This window comes from Zootoca vivipara, chromosome 10, assembly GCF_963506605.1.
Source record: "Zootoca vivipara chromosome 10, rZooViv1.1, whole genome shotgun sequence".
NCBI lineage: Eukaryota > Metazoa > Chordata > Lepidosauria > Squamata > Lacertidae > Zootoca > Zootoca vivipara.
The window spans coordinates 67,909,817-67,932,582 of NC_083285.1; the positions used below are offsets into that span (position 1 = coordinate 67,909,817).

The 22,766-nt window shown below is 48.5% G+C and overlaps 1 protein-coding gene across 1 annotated transcript; it reads left to right on the top strand.

Annotated features, from left to right (window-relative positions):
• Positions 1 to 266: 266 nt before the first annotated feature.
• ZC3HC1 (zinc finger C3HC-type containing 1) lies at positions 267 to 16,799 on the top strand. Its single transcript, XM_060279242.1, has 10 exons — positions 267 to 1,073; positions 2,325 to 2,435; positions 3,264 to 3,415; positions 4,271 to 4,354; positions 5,650 to 5,777; positions 7,229 to 7,383; positions 8,549 to 8,792; positions 10,088 to 10,297; positions 12,434 to 12,628; positions 16,032 to 16,799. Exons 1-10 carry the CDS (start codon positions 922 to 924, stop codon positions 16,098 to 16,100), a joined length of 1,500 nt encoding a protein of 499 aa, XP_060135225.1. The 5' UTR covers positions 267 to 921; the 3' UTR covers positions 16,101 to 16,799.
• Positions 16,800 to 22,766: the final 5,967 nt, after the last annotated feature.

A 22,766-nucleotide genomic window follows, 5' to 3' on the forward strand; every position in this document is an offset into this window, starting at 1 on the left:
ACACTCTAACCACTACGCTACACTGCCTTGCAGCACAGGAAGGTGCCTTTTCTGACAGTAAGAGCTGTCCGAAAGTGGAACGGTCTCCCTCTGGAGGTGGTGGACTCTTCTTCCTCGGAGGTTTTTAAGCAGAGGTTGGATGGCCACCTGTCATGGATGCTTTAGCTGAGATTCCTGCATTTAAGGGGGTTGAGATAGATGACCCTCGGGAGTGCCTTCCAACTCTACGATTCAATGACAGGCTGCGCTGGGGCTGATGGGAGTTCCCTGTGTCCCATCAAACCCCGTTTTTTTTATCCTGCTGTGCTTTCTCGGCGGAGGGTAGCTGCTAACCAGGGGAGAAGGCGATTGCTGCCGTCCTTTGCTTGCCCATTCCACTCCCTTCGAGACCAACCTTGTGCAGAAGTCCCAGCAAAGGAAGAATGGATACAAAAACTTATGGAATATGCAGAAATGACGAAACTTACCGGAAGAATAAGAAATCAAGATAAACTTTTTATGAAAGGATAGAAATGGTTTACTGTATTGAATAATTGTAAACAGATAAAAACATTACCAGGATTATTGTACTAACGTGCAATTTTATAAGAGTATATATCCCCCCCTTCACTGCGTTTAGCGCAATTTAAAGTAAATGAATAAATGAGCAAGTTGAGTTAATTTGGATATGCAGAAGATACTAAAAATAAATTTAAGGGACCGCAGAAAAGAGGGGGAAGGAAGTCGAATTTTTGAAATGTTAAAATGATTGTAAAATTAGTGAAATGTATAAACCTGAAACGCATAAATAAAAAAAAGAGAGAGAGAGAGAGATCAGCCTTGTGGGTAGCGATGGGTGCGGAACCGAATTTCCCCGGACCCAATGTTGCCTTGCCACCTTGGTGAGGAGGCGCGGCGGAAGGTTTATACCAAGGGACCAAGATGGCGGCGCCCAGCGCTACGGCTGCTGCTGCTGCCCCGGAGAACGAGGATGACGATTCGGGGGGCAAGACGAAGTCGCCGGCTATCACGCCGCAGAAGATACGGGAGCTGATAGATGAGGGGATCGCTCCGGAAGAAAGCAGCCCGGAAGGGTGAGCGGGGAGGTGTGGAGGGGAGAGTAGCAGCCGACGCCTAAAACCGACCATCATATCCGCACGTAGAAAGGGCCTTCGCGGCATCCGCGGAGGTTTTCGCCTTCCCCTCGGTGTTGCTGCAGGCCAGATGGCGACGGGCAAGCAGGATCCTAGGCCTGAGGAGAAGGAAGGGGCTTGGGTCTGGGATTGCACAGGATATAGAAATCTGGATTTGTTCAATCCTGCCTCCTTTCCTCCGTGGTTCTCTCCTTCTTCCTCCCCATTTTTATCCTTGTAGCAATTCTATGAGGCGGGGCTAAAGGTGAACTGTCCTGTGGGAAGAACTGCCCTGCTTAACCAAAAGATAAAGAGGAACATCCCGGGCATTATTCTGTTTCCAGCTGCCAGCCTAGGGGGTGCACCCAAAGTAGGGCAGGTGTCCCCTATTTTCTGCTCCCAGGACAGCTGTGGACTTAACATGTGGATGATATGCTTTTGTTTGTATCAGGGGTGGGGAACCTTTTTCAGCCTGAGGGTAGCATTTCCTTCTAGGCCAGGTGTGCTGCCGTGGATGCTTCTTGTCACCAGTTGTCACCAAAGCAGCAGCTGCCTGTAAGAAGCAGTGTCACAAACTGCTACGATGCTAGGACTGGAACCCGGACCCTCACCTCAGTTCCCAACTGCTTCCTACTTCTGCTCATGCTAATATACACTATTGTCATAAGTGTGAGGAAATAAATAGGAATAATTTTTTTTTATTATTTAAAAAAAACCCTGTGCATGACCATATTAATCGTGTGCCATTTGGTATGTTTGTATGGAAATGGAAAGATATTCTTGAGTACTGACTGTGAATAATGAGTGGTTTTAACACATCTGATCCTGTGCTTTGCACTGTCATTGAGGGACAGTGGTACCTTGGTTTGCATACGTTTTGGATTACATCAACCCTAGAAGTGCGTGTCCCAGTTTGCAACCTTTTTTTGGATTACGAACAAATTTTTTTGGGAGGCCCCATTGACGAAAGCGCGCCTTGGGTTACATGTTTTGGTTTACAAACGGACCTCCGGAACGGATTATGGTTGTAAACCAAGGTACCACTGTTCAGTGGGCCAAGATTGCTGGTCTTCAACTGTTCAATTGTAGAAACTTTATTTTGGTCTGGGTGGAGACATATTTGAGCTGATGAAAGACAGGAGTGAAATCGGTTCTTGCTGCCACTATGAACAGAAAATTGTCTTACTTTATTACCTCTTCCCTGCATTTCAGAAAGGATTCGTCTGTTTTCACTGAAGTAGCAAATGGATCTCCCCAGATCGACGAGCTGCCTTTTGAGGCCACCAGTAAAGAAGCCTACTTCAGCAGAGTGGAAACATTTACCATATCCTTTCCCCCTTGTTTCTGAGACAACTACAGGTGAAACTCGGAAAATTAGAATATTGTCGATAAGTGCATTTATTTCAGTAATGCAACTTAAAAGGTGAAACCCATATATGAGATAGATGCATGACATGCAAAGCAAGATATGTCAAGCCTTTATTTGTTGTAATTGTAATTATTTGTCATTAGGCGGGTCAATTATAAATGGAATGTAATTAATGAAATGTAATAGCGATGTTTATTTTTGTATTATTGTAACTATTTGTTTTATTACTGTGGAATTTCCAAAAGAAAGCATTTGTAAAAATTAAAAGAAAAATTAAAATAATAAGTTGCATTACTGAAATAAATGCACTTTTCGACAATATTCTAATTTCCCAAGTTTCACCTGTACTGTATATCGAGCAACTCCCCAGTAGTCCAATATCAGCCACTGGGAATTTCCCCATTTTGTAATTTGGAAACTGCCAAATAGTGGGGATTCATAAGAAGTCAAAATTGGGCATGTTCTGTGGGTTAGGTGAGTGAAGAGAGAAGACCATTCAGCAGTAGGGTGAGAATTGGGCTCAGAAAGGCAGAGCCAGGGCTGGAAAACATACTTCTAATGGAGAAGTGCTGGCATTTCATATTCATAGATGGAACTAGGATGGGTCCCACCTGAAAAAAAATAGCTGATGTAGATTGGTTCTTCTGACTTGCAGACAATCGGGGCCTGGAGGTGCTTTAGACAGCTGAGAAAGCTGGACAAAGTTTTAAATTCCATGGTAGGCCCTTGGAAGATGAAACCTTTATCCTAAGCATAAGAAGTTGAGCTCCTTAACGCAAGCACTCCCTCAAGTGGGCAGGCAAACCCCATGAGCTGTCTCCTCTGATTTGTGCCAAGTATGGATGGACCAACATCGAGTGTGATATGTTGAAGTGTGCCAGCTGCCAGGCCTACCTCTGTGCCAGTCTACAGCTGGCCTTCGACTTCAGCAAGTGTAAGTTCTGTGGAGCCTCCAATCCTGACAGGGCCCTGTCTGTTAAAAATCCAAATGCAACCCTATGTAATAATTAGCACAATTCTGTGATATTCTTGGGAAAAGTGTGGAATGTGGACAGCTGTGGAAAAAAGGCAAATTCAATGCTAGAGAGATCATTAGGAAACGAATTGCGGGGGCGGGGCACACATTGCTTCCATGATGAGGGACACGAGTGCTTCTGAATTCCAGTTGCTGGAAACTGCATGGAGAGTCCTAACAGCATCTGGTTGGCTGCTCTGAGAACAGGATGCTGGATTAGATGTGCCATCGACCTGATCCAGCGTGCTCTTCTTATTTTAAAGAACACCCATCCGTCTTAAACAGCATGGTCAATGATCAGAGATGACTGTGCAACAACATCTGGAAGTCCAAAGGTTCTCAGCCTGTGATTTATAGCATTATTTTTAACCCTGCACCTCTCATTCTGCTCTACCCTGTTGGAACGGCTTCAGCTAGGTAATAGCGAGTCCCTAGTGAGTTCATGATGTGGGCAAGATTTGAATTGGGGGACTTCCGAGTTCACAGCTCAGTCTCTTAGCCACCACCTTGCAATGATGGCACTGAGTGAGTGTGGCCTTGGTCAGCCCCTCGGAGACAGTCGCATGTCAGAGCAGGTTATCAGCATAAAGAGCATTTGAACAAAACAAGGAGCCTGATGTGAGCTGTAATCTGAAACAGTTGGGGAGGTGCCAGGCTCGGGACATCTATTGAATGGGCATGGTTACTTTGTCACTTAACTGGTTTGAAGGGATTTTTCAAGGTGGCTCCTTTCCTCGGGAGGCCTGGCATTCAGGAGGTATGTTTGCCTTCCAGACAAAGAGAGGTGCGTGGAGCTGAGGAAGGCTTTGTCAGCGGCTCACGAGAAGTTCTGCTTCTGGCCTGACAGCCCCTGCCCAGGTAGGCAGTGAGAAGCTCTGCTGATGGTGGGAAAAAGGAGCGAGATGCTAACAGGCGAAAACGTGTTTATTCTCCCAGGCATTTGGACCATCAATAATGGTCTGCATTTGGGGGAATGCTTTTTGGTGTTCTGTCTTAAGCTGGTAGTTTGGTTATTTTATTTTTTGGGGTAATCTCTGTGGATGAACACTTTGGTGTGTACATGTGTGTGTGTGCGTGCGATGTTTTAAAGGATCTTTTATTGTACACCGTTTTGTGCTGGGGTTCCGTTCCTGGGCCCCATGCACATCGGCGGGGCACACATAAGCCCACCCGTTCTGCCCTCTTCCGGGTCCAAAAGGGCCCGTGCATCAGCAGTTGCGTGACAATTGGGACACACGCAAAATAGCCGCTGCCTGTCAATTGCCCTTGTCAGTCGCTTTGTGATTTCTTCTGGCTGTGTAAAGTCATGCATAAATTTGGGAGTGGGGGACCTCAGGCCTCATGGCTGAATGTGACCCTCCATACCTCTCTATTTTGCCCTTGGGATTTCTCCCCAGGCCTCACCTCTCCCCTGTCCTTGTTCCACCCCTTCCTCAAGTGTTTTTGTCTGATTGGAAAGTGTGTGTGTGTGTGTGTGTGTGTGTGTGTGTGTGTGTGTAGAAACCTCTGTTTTTGTATGACTGGAATAACCAGGTGGGTCCAGGGAATAATCAGTACTTCACTGGAGGAGTGGGACGTACCATCCACTTTCAATGAGCAAAGAAAGATCTAAAAGCAAAGAGGTTATTCCCAGCCCAGCTACCTGAGATGTTTAAATAGGAGAGGCCCGGGACTGAACTTCAGCCCTTCTGTGTGCAGATCAGGAGCGCTGTCACTAGGCTATGGATAATTGCTCCCAAAGTTAGAAGTTTGTGTTGCTGCCCAGCATGGTGGGGGTGTGGGAGGGTGGGATTTGAACCTATGCCTCTGCTTGCACAAGTTGAGGGCATTTGCTAATTTTGTAGGGGTGACTGGGACACATTATTGTGTTCCCTGCAGGACCTGGCACTCTTGTGAAAATTCTAGATTTAAGAGAAAGTATGCGCGGCATGACTGAAAGCTTGAAAGGGAGCCAAGGGGAAATGGCCAAAGAAGATTTCCCCATGCCTCTCGAGCATGCTGGAAGAGGTCATGAGAGGAGAAGGGCGGCATCTGATCTGAAACTTGATTAAATGAGTGGCCACTGGCAAGCATTTTTGTTGACTGCTCTGCCTGCCCCACTGTTTGTTGGCCAACTGTTCTTAGACTGCTATTTCGTTCTGCCTTTTGATTAGATCGCTTTTCTGTCTTGCTGGTCGACGAGCCCCTTGCCCTTTTCAGTGACTTCCTGGAGCGCTTTCAGAGCCTCTGCCAGTTAGACCTTCAGCTGCCCACTCTGAAACCAGAAGATCTCAAAAGTATGGTAAGAGTTCTCAAGCCACCTGTGACCCAGGTGAGCCAAGCGGAGGGGAGATTCCGTGGGGTAAAGGACTTGAGCATCAATCTGAATTTCTAAATGAGGGACACTTGACCTGTAACTCACCAGCTGGAGGTGATTTAACAAAATTCGAACTTGCAACCTGCAAAAAGGAGCCAAGACGTAGCCATGCCTTGAATGTCTGAGTTCATTCCAGGAAGCATGATTAGCAATATTAAAATCTCACTGAGGATCTGAAGGGGCCTTTCCCCTTTCCACCGAGTAGCTAAACAAGCCATGGTGTTTGGATTAGAGGCAAGGCAGAAAGAGGACTTGTGGTTTGGCTTGAGCCCCAGCACCTCTTCCTTCTACATGTAAAAAAATTGCCTTCTGGGGAAGCGCCATGTGCCCTGATCAAAGGCGGATATAGGGGAGCGTAACTCGTTTGGTGAGGGGGCACCAGATTTTGCCATCGCGCAGGGCGCCACTGAAATTTGAGGCGCCAAGGTCCGCCACTGCCCTGCAGGCACACGTTCATTGGTGGTGCAGTACAGTATGGGGCTGCTGGGAGTTGGTCTGCAACATTTGGGAGACAGCAGGTTGGGAAAGGCAAATGGGGTTTCCTGGGACTCTTTGCCAAGTCAGCTGGGGCCAAGTAGGGCTCTGGGAGCGAGTCCTGATGGAGGGAACCCAAGTTCTCGATCCCTCGTCCCTCCCAAAGTGGTGGAGGGTGAGCTTAGGTTATCAGAGATCCCCACATTGATTTGTTGCTGTTGCTTTCTGCATCCTATTGCGATTGCTTGCAACGAAACCTTCATGGCTTCTGTTTCCCTTCACTTGCTTTAAAGCAGAGAGATGCGGAACTGGAGGGCAGCAGCTTCCCCATCCCTAGGCTAAAGGGGTTATATCCAACGTACAGTAGCGCCAAGGAACACGTTCCATTAGTGCAAGGATTTCCACCTATGCAATGAAGCTTGCACACCTACTAAATCTGGGGTGTCGTCTAACCCTCTGTAGCAGATTTGGGAAGAGTGCAGGTTGCAGGGGAGTTCCATGTGTGAATGGGAAAAACTTGCACTTGGGTGTTTGTCGGATGCCACCCAAGGTCTCAAAATCTTATGGAACACTGAAAGCTGCCTTCTACCAGGTTAGACTCTTTGTTCGCCCATCCTTGTATTTTCCACCTGGAGGGAGAGAGGGTGCCCTTGGGGGTTAAAGGAGAGTGAAGGCTCTCCTGACGCAACCTCTTTCCCATGAATGCCTGTTGGCATTTTCTCTTTCTTCCTTTCTGGAGCTCCAGCATGAAACTGGAGAGATCTCTGCTTCCCCAGTTCACTTTGGGAAGAATGGGAGCTTTTCAGGTACAGAATCCCAAGTTTTCTAGGTAACCAAACGGAGAAGAAAGGCAGCTAGCTGCCTGTAGGGAGTGAGTTGACATGGTTCGCTTGGCTTCCCAGGGCTTGACAGAAGAGAAGATCAGCCACGTCCTGCAGCTGATCGAGGAGGAAGCCGACTGCAAAACAGACAGTGAGAAGACGCCAGTCAAACGTGCCTCGGACCTTCAGGTCCACGTCCCAGCCTGCATCTTGGCCCTCTGTGGATGGACTAGTAGGTATGTAGGCAACCGGAATCATGGAATTGTAGAATTGGAAGGGGACCGAGAGAATCAACTAACCCGACCGCCCGCAGTGCAGGAAGCACAGCTAAATAAATGCCTAACCTCTGTTTGTTGTTGTTTAGTCGTGTCCGACTCTTCGTGACCCCATGGACAATAGCACGCCAGGCACTCCTGTCTTCCACTGCCTCCCGCAGTTTGGTCAAACTCATGTTCGTAGCTTCAAGAACGCTGTCCAACCATCTTGTCCTCTGCCATCCCCTTCTCCTTCTCCAACATCAGGGTCTTTTCCAGGGAATCTTCTCTTCTCATGAGGTGGCCAAAGTATTGGAGCCTCAGCTTCACAATCTGTCCTTCCAGTGAGCACTCAGGGCTGATTTCCTTCAGAATGGATAGGTTTGATCTTCTTGCAGTCCATGGGACTCTCAAGAGTCTCCTCCAGCACCATAATTCAAAAGCATCCATTCTTCGGCGATCAGCCTTCTTTATGGTCCAGCTCTCACTTCCATACATCACTACTGGGAAAACCATAGCTTTAACTATACGGACCTTTGTAGGCAAGGTGATGTCTCTGCTTTTTAAGATGCTGTCTAGGTTTGTCATTGCTTTTCTGTTTAAAAACCTCCAATGAAGGGGAGCCCAGCACCTTCCAGTGACCTTCCACTGTCCAACAGCTCTTACCACCAGAAGGTTCTCCCTGGTGGTTAGTCGGGATTCATTTTCTTGCCATTTGAATCCAGCAGAAAACAAGCTTCCTCCACCCTCCACGTGACAACCCTTCAGATATATGAAGATGACTCTCATACCATCTCTTGAGTCTTCTCTTCCGCAGGCTAAACATACCCAGTCGAAAGCTATCAGGCACATTCAGACATTCCCACGTTCCACTCGCGTGTCCCCTGCTCCTTCTGTACTAGGCAAGTTGTACCGCAGCTGCCCTTGTCATCAGCATCTGCCCCAGGGACGGAGAACCTGTGGCTCTCTGGATGTTGCTGGGCTCCCAAACATCTGGAGGGCACTAGCTTGGGAAAGGTGAGCCTAGAGGGACTTGGAAACCCCAGGGCTTTGCAGATAGGGCTAAGTTGATGTGTTGGTATGGATCACATTTCCTTTATTCCCCTGATTTTAATTTTTTTGTATTAATTTTTGTGTCTCCCCTCAGCCCTTCCTCTGGATCCATCCATCTCCCCTTGATCACCTGCTGCCGCTGCATGAGGAAGGTGGGCCTGTGGGGATTCCACCAGATTGAGTCGGCCATCTCTGAGATGGAGCCTCCCCCCAGCCTCACCAGCACTCCTCTCCCTTTTTTGGACGGGCGCACGGACAGAGTCCCCGCGGTGCCCACGTCCCCACGCCGGATGATGACGCGTAGCCAGGACACGAGCTTCCCTCTGGGCTCTGAGCAGGTCAGTCTTGTGGGGGCCAAGTTACAGGTCTAAGCTGGAAGGGGCTCCCTTTCACATTGGGGCAGCGGCTCCTCTTTAGAATCCCTGCCTTACTTGCATTTGTAAGGTAAAGGTAAAGGGACCCCTGACCGTTAGGTCCAGTCGTGACCGACTCTGGGGTTGCGCGCTCATCTCGCATTATTGGCCGAGGGAGCCGGCGTACAGCTTCCAGGTCATGTGGCCAGCATGACAAAGCCGCTTCTGGCAAACCAGAGCAGCACACGGAAACGCCATTTACCTTCCCGCTGTAGCGGTTCCTACTTGCAAATCTACTTGCATTTTGACGTGCTTTCGAACTGCTAGGTTGGCAGGAGCTGGGACCAAGCAACGGGAGCTCACCCCGTCACAGGGATTCGAACCGCCGACCTTCTGATCAGCAAGCCCTAGGCTCAGTGGTTTAACCACAGCGCCACCTGGGTCCTCTTTAGAATCCCTGCCCTACTTGCATTTGTACTACCAGCAAAAAATCTTTATTTGCATTCTTGGACTCTGTTTAGATTTTCTGGATCGCCTCCTGAGACTTTGAGAGCGTAAGGGTGTGTTTACCCTGTCGTAGAGTTGGAAGGGACTACAGTGGTACCTTGGTTTGCAACCATAATCCGTTCCAGAGGTCCGTTTGTAAACCAAGACAGATTGTAACCCAAGGCGCGCTTTCGCTAATGGGGCCTCCAAAAAAAAAAAAGGGTTGTAATCCCAAAACAGGTTGCAAACCAGGACATGCACTTCCGTGTTTGTAATCCGAAACGTATGGAAACCAAGGTATCGCTGTACAAGGGTTGTCCAGTTGAACCCGCTGCCACGCAGGAAACACAGCTGAAATATTCCTAACACATGGCCACCTGGCCTCTGTTTAAAAACCTCCAGTGAAGAAGAGTCCGCTACCTTTAACAAAAGAATGCTGCATGCTGAAGTAACCCATAAAGGATCTTTATAAATTAGGCAAGATGGGCATATTCTGCCAGTATGGGCTTATTTCTGCTGCTCTCATCTTTTCATTTCCCTTACTGCAAATCTGCTGACCCTGTGTCTTTTTTTAACTTTGTCTTCGTCTGTTATCTCTGTCTTCATTGCCTCTGTCTTCATTGCCTCTGTCTTCATCTCTCTCTGTCACTCACTGCCTCTGTGTAGGAGTGGGATGAAGGGAGAATAGTTCCTGCCCCTCTGGGACCCCTTCTGAGTCCCACTCCTTGCTTTAATGCAGGGGGACGGCACACCCAGCTAATGCCTCCTCCCCTTGCCCTCCTTCCCTTGCGCAGCACGAGAAGAGCCCGTCCCCCGTGATCAGCCGCATGCGCAGCTGGGACAGCTCTAGCTCCAGCGAACGAGCCGAGGCGGAAGCAGCGAGCCCCACCACCCGCAGCCGTCCCGTCACCCGCAGCATGGGGCAAAGCGATGGCAGCCTGGAGGTGTCCTGCAGCCCTCACCGGAGGACCAAGCGGGCGCGACTGTGCTCCACCAGCAGCTCGGTGAGTGCTTGGCAGGGGGAATGGAGAAGGAGGAAGAAGAATAAGCCAACCCTTCAAGAGACAGAAGATTTCAGGAAGGGGAAAACATAAACTAGAACAGGGATCAGCAAACGTTTTCAGCAGACCTTTTGTCCCTCAGACCTTGTTGGGGGCCGGATTATATTTTGGAAAAAATGAAAAAATGAATGAATTCCTATGCCCCACAAATGACCCAGAGATGCATTTTAAATAAAAGCACACATTCTGCTCATGTAAAAACACGCAAATTACCGGACTGTCCATGGGCTGGATTTAGAAGGCGATTGGGCCGGATCCGGCCCCCGGGCCTTAGTTTGCCCACCCATAACCTAGAATTTTAGAATTGGAAGGTACCCCCAAGGGTCATCTAGTCCAACGCCCTGCAATGCAGGAATCGCAGCTAACCTGACTTCTAGGACCTGGGTTCCAGGGCAGAAAGTCCGCCATTGATTTTTATTATTGTTAAGAAGATTTGTCCATCGTTTTACAAAATGCCTCAACGCTGCTTGCAAAACACTGAAACGCAGAGCAACTTACCCAGCATTTAAAATCCGTAATGCACAAGAACACATAAGGATTTTTTTAAAAAAAAATGTTCATCTGTCAGCAAAAATGAAAAGGATGAATCTTGCCCACTAAAAGGTGGACACCAAAGCAGACCAGAATCCATGCCGCGTTATTTAATTAAGCACCAAAAGCCTGTGTCTTTGCAGGAAGGCCCTATGTAGCTCAGACGCAGAACACCTGCTTTGCATGCAGAAGGTCCCAGGTCCAATCCCCGATGGCTTCTCAGCTAAGGCTGGGAGAGACTCCCTCTCTGAAACCCTGGAGAGCTGCTGCCATTCAGTGTTGACACTACTGAGCTAAAAGGACTAGTTGGTCTGACTCGGTATACAGCAGGCTGCCTGAGTTCCTATGTCTTATACCAGGGTACACAGTGCACATTTATGAGTTTTACTGCTTATTCGTTTATTTTCTTCCTTGCATTTCTATCCCGCCTTCTTCTCCAAGGAGCTCGAGGTGACGTGAATGGTTCTCGCCCCCTCCTCATTTAGTCCCCACAACAACCCTGTGAGGCAGGTTAGGCTGAGAGGCGGTGGCTGACCCCCAAGGTCACCCAGGGCATTTCAAAGCTGAGCAAGGATCTGGACCCTGGTCTCCTGTGTCCTAGTCCGATGCACTAACCACTGCACCACATTTATGTAGTGCGTAAGACTGGCAAAATTCCTCCGAGAAGGTGGCTGGAAGGCATTGGACCTTGAGAGGCTTTGCTTCTTGCCGGGATATCGAAAACTAAAGCGGGCAGAAAGTTGTATGGGGGTTTTTCTTCTCCGCCATGGCTTTGAACACCTGCTTTCTCTTGTCCCCTTCCCATTTAAACTCCCGACTCCTGCTCAAAATGCCCTGAATACAGAACTGGAGAATTCGAGAGATACATAGCCGCCCCGGCACCTTACCTCTCCTATCTCTTGTCAAAAAACACAAGAAGGGCTTTTACATTTGCCAGAAGCGCAGCATTGCTCACGCCTGTGCTGGAGGGGCTTTACAAAAAAATCCCATACGCCCAAAGACTCTGCGTATGCCCATTAGGGGAAATAGGAAGCCCTGAGCATTTGTTCTTCGGATGCCCCCTATATGAAGAAGCTCGAAGGGAGATCCTGGATCCCATACTGGTGGGCTTAGCAAGCCTCCCGGAAAAGCAATTATACAACCTGCTCTTGCTGGGCAAAGACCTGAAAACAACCAGGGCGGTCGCCAGATTCTGTGCCCAAATATGCAGACACAGACTTTCTTCCCAGCCCGTCTGATTTTTCCCCTCAATGGCACCCCGAGCGAGCTAGGCCCAGCTTTCTGCAGCCACTATTTTAAGGGTTAAACTTTTAGCACTGTTATATAATTAATCATTTTCTTTTAAATCTTGTTCAAAGCGACTTTTATACGTTATGCTCCCGGAAACTGTTTTTTTCCAAAGGGATCCGTTTTATTTTTATTTTATTTTTATTTTATTTTACTTCTAAGAGCTGGTCCTCGACCGTAATAATAAATAAATAAATAAAATAAAACTCCCCACTCCTCTCTCTCTCTCTCTCTCTCTCTCTCTCTCTCTCTCTCTCTCAGGATTCATCTATCCGCAGCTTCTTTGACCCCATTTCCCAGCACCGTGACTGGTGCCCGTGGGTCAACGTGATGAAGGATCCTGTGAGCTCTGGAGGGACCCAACAGGAGGGGAAGGAAGACCTCGGCTGGCAGGTCACCCTGAAGGCTCTCCTGGCTTCTAGGCAGTCCGACAGGCCTGTGGATGTGGAGTCAGAGGTGGGAACCTGCCGCCCAGTGCCCGTGGCGTGCTAGGCGCTGTACAGAACGAGGAAAGCCCTTTTTTGCACAGCGCATGGTTAACCTGTGGAACTCCCTAACACAGGACACAGGGAAGGAGATAGGGCTATCGATGGCTGCAAGCCATTGTGGTGTGGCCATTCAGTTCTTCTGAAAAGGAGTTCCTGGAAGCCACCGGAGGGGAGAGAGCTCTGTGGGATTTCCGACAATAGGCACCTGCTTGGCCCCTGTGAGAACAGGATGCAGGACTAGATGGGCCGCAGCCCTGTTTGTTGTCGTTTAGTCATGTCCGACTCTTCGTGACCCCATGGGCCAGAGCATGCCAGGCACTCCTGTCTTGCACTGCCTCCCGCAGTTTGGTCATACTCATGTTCGTAGCTTCGAGAACACTGTCCAACCATCTCGTCCTCCGTCGTCCCCTTCTCCTAGTGCCCTCAATCTTTCCCAACATCAGGGTCTTTTCTAAGGATTCTTCTCTTCTCATGAGGTGGCCCAAGTATTGGAGCCTCAGCTTCACGATCTGTCCTTCCAGTGAGCACTCAGGGCTGATTTCCTTAAGAATGGATAGGTTTGATCTTCTTGCAGTCCATGGGACTCTCAAGAGTCTCCTCCAGCACCATAATTCAAAAGCATCCATTCTTCGGCGATCAGCCTTCTTTATGGTCCAGCTCTCACTTCCATACATCACTACTGGGAAAGCCATAGCTTTAACTATACGGACCTTTGTCGGCAAGGTGATGTCTCTGCTTTTTAAGATGCTGTCTAGGTTTGTCATTGCTTTTCTCCCAAGAAGCAGGCGTCTTTTAATCTCGTGACTGCTGTCACCATCTGCAGTGATCAAGGAGCCCAAGAAAGTAAAATCTCTCACTGCCTCCAACAGTCAAACTGTTAGGGAAGCTTTTAATACTGGATGAATCATTGTATTTTAATATTCTGCTGGAAGCCGCCCAGGGTGGCTGGGGAAATCCAGTCAGATGGGCAGGGTATAAATAATATATTATTATTATTATTATTATTATTATTATTATTATTATTATTATTAGCCGGATCCAGCAGGCTCTTCTTACGAAGTACATGTGTGGCTGTGGGATGTCCCACCCTTCCTCCAACCTGGGGGCCTTCGGAGGTGTTGGACTACAACTCCCAGCAGCCCTTGCTAGCAATAGCTGGTGTGCCCATTCCCAGTGTAAGGCACATGTGTCTGAATAGCCCATAAAAGGCCCTGGTGGGTCTTGTCGGCTTGATGCAAGGAATCCAAAGCAGCCCTAAAAGGCAGGCAGGCACGCACACACACACACACACACACACACACACACACACACACACACACACACTTTTCTGCTTGATGGCATCCAGCAGGGGACAGAGTGTTTCCCTTCCTTTGCTGGGGTTCCCCAAATATTGGGGAAGTTCCCTGATCCCGGATGAGCTTATAATGTTGTCGTCGACCCCCCAGCTAGAATGCATAGGAATGCAAATGAAATAAAATCGGGAAATAGCTGGTATATATGGTCAGCATTTATCCATCATTACTAGGAATTATAAAATGTAAAAAAGAAGAAAAAGGAATACCGTTGTTCTCTGAAAACAGCTTCTTACATAGAGACGTTCCTCATGTGCTTGGGTAGTGCACTCTGTACATTTATATTATTTCTTAATTGTGGCATTTCTATCCTGTCTTTTCTGTCAAGGAGCTCAAGGTGGCATGAAGGGTTCTCCCACTCCTCATTTAATCCCCACAACAACCCTGTGAGGTAGGGTTAGGCTGAGAGGCGGTTACTGGCCCAAGGCCACCCAGTGAGCTTCATGCCCATGCCTTTGATTTCTGAGGTCCATCATCCCAAATTAAATTTATGCACTGCACCTCGTAATCTTTTCCACCCCTGTAGAGCCCCAGGTGTAGGGACCCTGTAGGGACCAGGTGGCACTGTGGTTAAACCACTGAGCCTAGGGCTTGCTGATCAGAAGGTCGGCGGTTCAAATCCCTGTGACGGGGTGAGCTCCCGTTGCTCGGTCCCAGCTCCTGCCCACCTAGCAGTTTGAAAGCACGTCAAAATGCAAGTAGATAAATAGGAACCGCTACAGCGGGAAGGTAAACGGCGTTTCCATGTGCTGCTCTGGTTTGCCAGAAGCGGCTTTGTCATGCTGGCCACATGACCTGGAAGCTATACGCTGGCTCCCTCGGCCAATAATGCGAGATGAGCGCGCAACCCCAGAGTCGGTCACGACTGGACCTAATGGTCAGGGGTCCCTTTACCTTTACCTTTAGAGCCCCATCAACCCCAGGAGGGGTCAGTATCTACCTCTCTGGGAAACCCGGGGGACCTGCTCTATTGTGGAACTGCTCTGACCATTGAGGAGTTTCTCTCGGTGTTCACCCAGAATCTGTCCTCCTGGAACTTCAGACTGTGAGATCTGGTCCTTTGCCCTGTGAGGCAGCAGAGAGCAAAGTCTTTGCCCCGTTCTTTCTGCAGGGATTTGAAGGTGGTTCCATGTGTCCATCTGTCCCCAACACACCTCAGTCTTCTGGCAAAATGTAGTCCGTTTCTACATCCTTCCCTCCTTTGAGTTCTTCCCCACGCCCCTGCCAATCTTTATTATCTTCTGAACCCATTCAAAGTTGTCTACAAGAGCCTTGGACTACAACTCCCAGGTGTGCTGGTTGGGACTGCCGGAAGCTGTATTTTCTGCTTGCGAGATGGAACGAACCCCCAAATACCCCCTGCTCACCATTCTGGGGGTTCTCTTGACCCCCCCCCAAAGATCTAATTTGGGGGGTAGGGGAAAGCCTCATTGCCCCAGGGCTTTTGCTGACAGGGTTTGTTCAGGCAAATCCCACCTGTGGAAACTACTAGTAATGCAGCCTGAAAGTGCATTGGCCTTTTTTGCTGTAGCATCACACTGCTGCCTCCAGAGGTTTCCGAGCACAATTCAAAGTGTTGGTGCTGACCTTTAAAGCCCTAAATGGCCTCGGTCCAGTATACCTGAAGGAGCGTCTCCACCTCCATCGTTCTGCCCGGACACTGAGGTCCAGCACTGAGGGCATTCTGGCGGTTCCCTCGTTGCGAGAAGCCAAGTTGCAGGGAACTAGGCAGAGGGCCTTCTCGGTGGTGGCGCCTGCCCTGTGGAACGCCCTCCCAACAGATGTCAAAGAGGAAAACAACTACCAGACTTTTAGGAGACATCTGAAGGCAGCCCTGTTCAGGGAGGCTTTTAATGTTTAATAGATTACTGTGTTTTATTCTTCTGTTGGAAGCCGCCCAGAGTGGCTGGGGAGACCCGGCCAGATGGGCGGGGTATAAATAATAAATTATTATTATTATTACACGTTTTTGCCTGCATTCATGTGAATGCTTAAGTTTCTCTCTCCCTCTTGTTACAGAACCTCTCTGTGAAATCCCGCAAGGTGTTCCGGATTTTCCGGCAATGGGAAGCTCCCTGTTCCTCCTGAGAACCTCTAGCCTTTGACAGCATCGTGGAAAGGAACCTGCTAAGCATAGTGGATGAAATTCTCTCTCTCTCTCTCTCTCTCTCTCTCTCTTTTTGTTGTTAATGGAAGAAGACTATTATTTGCACTGGAGTAATCCTCAAGGGCAGCAACCAGTTAACAATGGGAAGAAGACGCGTCAATAGCAGCCACGGGGAGCCATCTTTTTCTATGCCTTCTAAGGGTTTATATGATGGTTTCCTGAATCCTTTGCACTGGTTCCCAACTGCCTAGGGTGATTCTCCATCTCAGGTGGAGCTGAGTTTCCCTGATGCGCCCCTGGTTTGAATTGAACTGGCTCCACCTGTGAGAAAAGGTGGGTGACATGGCCCACTTCGCATGTGGCAGATTTGGGTACGTCTCTCAGCTACAGAATTAAATTGGTTTTGCGGTTGAGGCTCGCTGCCCTCCTGCTGCAAGGGATCCTGGGAACTGTAGTTCTGCAAGGGGCCTAGGGCTATCTGACAAACCACTCTCAGCCCCTGCACAAAAACTACAGCTCCCTGCCAATCTTTTGGGTTTTGGGGCGGGGGGGGGGGAGCCATGCTATTTAAACGACTTTAAAACCAGTTTAAGTTTGCAACGTAGATGTGGCACTCGTGTTGAGATTTGTATCCAGGCTGAGGTCTGGAGAACTTGACATTAATAAAACATTTTGCTGTCTTTTTTATTATCATATCTTCGCTTAGATTTCCATTTCCATGTGAGACTGCCAGGAGCCACAAGCGTTCTGTACCAAATAGCTTTTTTTTGTTCCTTATCAAATCAGCCTAAATTGCACAATCTGGACGGCCAAAGAATTGACTTTGAGTGGGATGCATTTTTGAAGATCTGCTTGGCTCCATGGGCCAGATTTTTATCTCCCTCAAACAGCTGACCCAGAAGGCTTTGGTTCTGCCACCAAAGCCTGGTTTCTCTTGTCAACACAGAGTCACCAGGCTCCTGATTGTGCATTGGCAGCCGTGTCGCCTACACCTGATATCCCCAAAGCCCTGAGCAACTTGGATCCAGGATACCTGAGCTCTTCTACCTGAGCCTGATCACTGAGATCATTCGGAGGAGTGTTCTTAGTTGCTCACCTGCGTTACAGAGGCCTGACTGGCTTCAACAGGAAGTTGGGAATTTAGTCTTGCCGATCATAGAATTGGACGGTTGGAAGGGATCACCAAGGGTCATCTAGTCCATCTCCCGGCAATGCAGGAATAACAGCTAAAGAATCCCTGAGGGGTGGCTATCGAACCTCTTTTTCAAAGCTCACAAGGAAGCCTGCTAATAACAAACATAAGCAAGACCTCTAACAAATACGCAAAAAAAAAAAATTGTGTGTGTAACTGGGTTGCAGAATCCTGTTTTGAATTTCCAGGGTGCTGATTTTTAATTTCCTTCTCCTTACACAAAGTGCAGGATCTGCCTCTCGCTGTCTCAACTGCATTCATCTCCATGTGCTTCCCAGTTTGACACTCGGCTGTCTCGTTCCTTGCTTTTAAAAATTCCAGATTTTCTGAAAACCTGAATCCTGGTGACAAAATTCACCGTGAAGATTGACGGCATTTGGTGCTCGACTTGCCTGATACTATATTGCAGCCCTTGCTTGGCACTCCTTGACACACAGTGCAGAAGGGTAAAGGCATCTTTCGGTGGGAGAGCCATCTGCTTTACATGCAGAAACGCCCCACATTCAACCCCCAATGGCATCTCCAGGTAGGGATAGGATTGCCTAAAACACCAGAGTCTGTTGCTGCAAATCAAGAGGAGACAATACTGAGCTAGATGGAGCCTGCTGGATCCGGCCAATGGCCCATCTAGTCCAGCATCCTGTTCTCACAGTGGCCAGCCAGACGCCTGTGGGATACTCTCAAGCAGGATTCGAACACAAGAGCAACTCTCCCCCTCCTGTGGTTTGCAGCAACTGGGAGAAGCATTGCTCAGCCATCAATAGCAGTCTCCTCCGTGAATGTGCCCATTAAATCCATCCAAGTTGCTAGCCATTGCTGCCACCTTGTGGGAGGGAGTTCTGCAGTTTAACGATGCACTGTGTGATGATCTGCCCTGAAGAGTCTGCTTCAATGGATGTCCACGAGTTCATTGGATGTTATGAGAAACGGAGGAAAATTTTCCTCTATCCTCTTTCTCTGTGCCATGCCTCATTTTACACACTTCTATCCTGTTGCTCTCCTTTCCTCTAAACTAAAAATCACCAAATGTTGTTCTATCCCTTTGATCATTTTGCTTCCCCTTTAACCCCACGGCTGTAGAGCAATCGATCAGTGCAAGAGGCTATGAACCAGAAGGTTGGTAGTTCAAGCCCACTGAAGGATGGCTGCGGGCAGGATTCCTGCACTGCAGGGGGTTGGACTACATGACTCTTAGGGATCCCATCCAGTTCTACAATTCTATGATTCCTGAACCTTTTCCAACTCTACAGTATCCTTTTCGAGGTGAGGCGACCAGAAATTTAAACAGTATTCCTAATGGGTTAGACTTGGTGCAAGGCAGATTTTAATGTCCTATAGGAGAGGTATAAAAGGGACCCAGGTGGCGCTGTGGGTTAAACCACAGAGCCTAGGGCTTGCTGATCAGAAGGTCGGCGGTTCGAATCCCTGCGACGGGGTGAGCTCCCGTTGCTTGGTCCCAGCTCCTGCTAACCTAGCAGTTCGAAAGCACGTAAAAATGCAAGTAGATAAATAGGAACCGCTACAGCGGGAAGGTAAACGGCGTTTCCGTGTGCTGCTCTGGTTTGCCAGAACCGGCTTTGTCAGGCTGGCCACATGACCTGGAAGCTGTACGCCGGCTCCCTCGGCCAATAATGCGAGATGAGCGCGCAACCCCAGAGTCGGTCACAACTGGACCTAATGGTCAGGGGTCCCTTTACCTTTTAGGAGAGGTATAGCAGGTATATAAAAGCAGGACAGAATGGAAATCTATCCTCTGTTGTTGTTTTTTTATTGTAGTTTAAATCGGTGTCTAAAACAGTCTGGTGCCCTCCAGATGTTTTGGACTGCAACTCCCATCTGCCTCTGGAGGGCACCAGGTTGGGGAGTGCTGGCCTGATCTGCTGGCCGGGAGCAGAGAGCGCGAGCGTTCGCCGGAAAAACCAGCTGGACGCAAGGTGGGGGGGGGGGCTTTGCTGGTCTGCTATCTTAAGCAGTCCATGCCATAGCTGGGCTGGCTGCATTTTGGTAGATAGTTTGTTGGGAGGGGCTTAGTGTGGGGGTTTTCGTTGAATGCACAGTTGTCAAGGAAAAACAGCTGTTTGGTTTCCAGACCTCAGCCGCTTTCATAAGACGCTGCTGCTGACGTTGCAAGGTTTATCAGTCCTCTCAAACATCTGCTGAGGAACGCTCCCCGTCATTTGTTGACGGGAAGTTGACTGGGAAGTACCGTCTTTCCCCTTTTTTAAGACACCGTCTTATAACTTTTTTTCCTCAAAAAAACACAGGGTGGCTTACTTTCGGTGGGATGTCTTATTTTTTTTATTACCGGTACAGTTTTTACAGCTCAGGGCGCTGGCTCAGGGCGCTGCTCGGTTCTCTTGAGTGCTCGGCGCTGCAGCAGCCACTGGTTCCGGGTGGCGGGGCAGCAGGCATCCTAGGCCGGGCCAGGCAGAGGCCGCTGGCTCAGGCGCTCCGCCTGCCGCTGCAGGGCGCTCCAAGCTCCTTGGCCAGGCCAGGCAAGGAAGAAGCAGTGAGCCCAGCGGTGGCGACAAGCACAGAAGCGGCAGGGCGGCGATGGACGAGAAGGCGGAGCGCGGGGATGCAGCCAGCAAGGCGGGAGCGCGATCAGCTGTTAAGCGGAGCTCTTGGAGCGCCACTTCAGAGCTGATCGCGCTCCTGCAGTGCCAGCTGCATGGAGTGACTCTGTGAGTGGAGGTGGGGGTTGGTTTCCGCGGAGCGGAAGTATGGCTTATTTTGGGGGTATGTCTTATATTTCTCAAATGCTTAAAAACCCTGCCATGGCTTACTTTCTGACTACGTATTAAAAAAGGGGAAACAGGGTACCAGGCGCTTAGCTCTGAATGCTGGCAAAAAAAAAAAGCAGGCTGGGGAAGGATCCAGTAGCTGAGGGGTGTGTGTGTTTATTTCTATGCATTTAGTACTCAGATGGGCAGCCTGTGGTTGAGGAGCTGCATGTGGCCCCCAGCTGCATTGTTTTATCTCATCGGAGCTTCTTCCCCTTCACCACCTCTTCATTTCTCGCTTTTAAGTGGCTGGCCACTCCATTTGGTTTCAGAACAATTCAAAGGGGTAGCTTTTTATCAGATAAAAGATTAATAAGCACCCCCGGTTTTTCCTTAGTTTTATGGCTTGTGGAAAACAAGTTTCTCCCCCACCCTAGCTGAACAAATCTGTAGGATTCTGCCGTGGCTGTGTTTGGCACACTAAAGCCAGGAAGGAATTGTTCCTTAACAGTACAGTGGTACCTTGGTTCTCAAGCTTAATCCGGAAGTCTGTTCCAAAACCAAAGCGTTCCAAAACCAAGGCGTGCTTTCCCATAGAAAGTAATGCAAAATAGATTAATCCGTTCCAGACTTTTAAAAACAACCTCTAAAACAGCAATTTAACATGAATTTTATTATCTAACAAGACCATTGATCCATAAGATGAAAGCAATAATCAATGTACTGTACTACAAAATAAAGAAGACAGTATTATAGATGACAAAAAACTTTTTTAAAAAAAATTCTTACCTGCACTGATGATAGTCATTGTTTGGATAGTGGGCTTTTATCCATTTCCACAGTCACACAATCAATCAATCTATCAGTAGCTGAACTGGGTTCCACACGGTCACAAAAACAAATTAACCGAAAAAGCCTCCAAAACGCAAAATAAATAGCAAAAACAAAAGTGCCAAACTTAATCCGTTCCAGATGTCTGCTTGACTTCCAAAATGTTGAAAAACCAAGGCACAACTTCTGATTGGTGCAGGCACCCCGGAAACAACATTGGACGTTCAGCTTCCGAAAAACGTTCGAAAACCGGAACACTCACTTCTGCCTATTCGGCGTTTGAGAACCAAGGTGTTTGAGAACCAAGGTACCACTGTAGTTGAGTTGGACTACGAAAAGGAAAGGAAAACTCTTCATATGCTCATTTAATAGTAATCCCACTAAACTTGGAGGGCCTTGCTTCCAAGAGGACCTGCATAGGCTTGGGAATTCCAATCTGGCATAGCAATGGTGAAAATTGAAGCATAGTGGACTTTATTCCAGATTAGTGAATCCAGAATGTTTGTGTTTTGGGCTCCACCTTCCCTTGGGGAAGGGCCTTAGCTCAGTGACAGGGCACGTGCTTTTCATGCAGAAGGGCCTGGGTTCAACCGTCTGCATCTCCAGGTAGATGTCATGGGCTGGTTGGGACGCAGAGGAATGGTGGGAGGAACCAACTGGGGAAAGCACCAAGGAAAGAAGGCTCAGAAGCCGGGGTGGTGGTGGAACAACAACAATGAGTGGTCAGAGGGAGAAGAAGGAGAAGACTGGGAAGAGGTAACAGGGCTTAGTGAGCGAGGAGAGTCTGTGGCAGAAAGAAGCCCAGAATTAGAGACAGAAGCTGAAGCGGGAGAAGGGAAACTGGGAAAATGTGAGGAGCAGAAAAAGAAAAGGCAGCTATCAGAGAGAGAGAGAGAGAGAGATAAGGGGGTATCGGAGAGATTAAAAGTGGTGACAGAGCGGGGGGGGGGGGCTCCCATTAGGCAAATTGAGGCAGCCACCCTGAGGCAGCTAGTTTGGGGTGAGTGGCAAATTGGGAATTATTTAATAGGCTGTTCTATTTTTTTTCTGCACAGTCAGTAATGTTGACATCAAGGCTGACATTATTTTTCTTTTTAAATTCATCGTTTTCAGCTGCCTGCCATTACTGCCCTCTTCCTTTAGACACTGTTACAAAAGTCTTATTGTTTATTGTAGTTTTAATATTTTGTTGGAAGCCGCCCAGAGTGGCTGGGGAAACCCAGCCAGATGGACGGGGTATAAATAATAATAATAATAATAATAATAATAATAATAATAATAATTGTTACTATTATTATTAGTTTATCCTTTAATATATTTCTAATCAGCTGTGATATTTGGGGATATTGTTGGCAGAAACACAAATTGGAGGGAAAGGGAGGAGAGAGAGAGAGAGAGAGATTTCATCACATGCCTTTCAAGTCCTGGTGGGGTGAATGGGGGTTGGATGGGATCCGCGCTTATTATCTGTGAGCATTTGGTATTTCCTCACAGCCGTCCCACTTGGCTTGGAGACTCAGCTGGCAAGAGGGAGACTCAACGCTCTTCACAATATGTTAATTGTCACACTTCCCAATTACGCTCATAGAAATGTGCAAATATGAAGCGAGCTCCCTGGCTTGCGTTGAGCTCCTGGTGTGGCTCTTAGCTCTGGGCCCGTTTCCCATCTCTGCCCAAGGGAGACATAATATGGCTTTCCCCCTGTTACAACAAGTACGATCATGGGGCGGGGCCAGGGGTGCTTCTGCGCTCGGCATTTGCAGTGGAAGAACCACACCACGTTCACACAATGTTTATGGGGCAGCCACATGACACTGGCCTGGTCTACTCATAATAGATTGCTTAACAAACCACAAGTTGCCCCACAGATGATTACACAAACCATGGGTTGCTTCTCCAAA

Coding starts and splice junctions, on each gene's coding strand:
- ZC3HC1 (XM_060279242.1), top strand. CDS start 922: ATGGCGGCGCCCAGCGCTACGGCTGCTGCTGCTGCCCCGGAGAACGAG. Junction 2,436..3,263: donor AGCAGAGTGGAAACATTTAC/CATATCCTTTCC, acceptor TTAACGCAAGCA/CTCCCTCAAGTGGGCAGGCA. Junction 5,778..7,228: donor CAGAAGATCTCAAAAGTATG/GTAAGAGTTCTC, acceptor TTGGCTTCCCAG/GGCTTGACAGAAGAGAAGAT.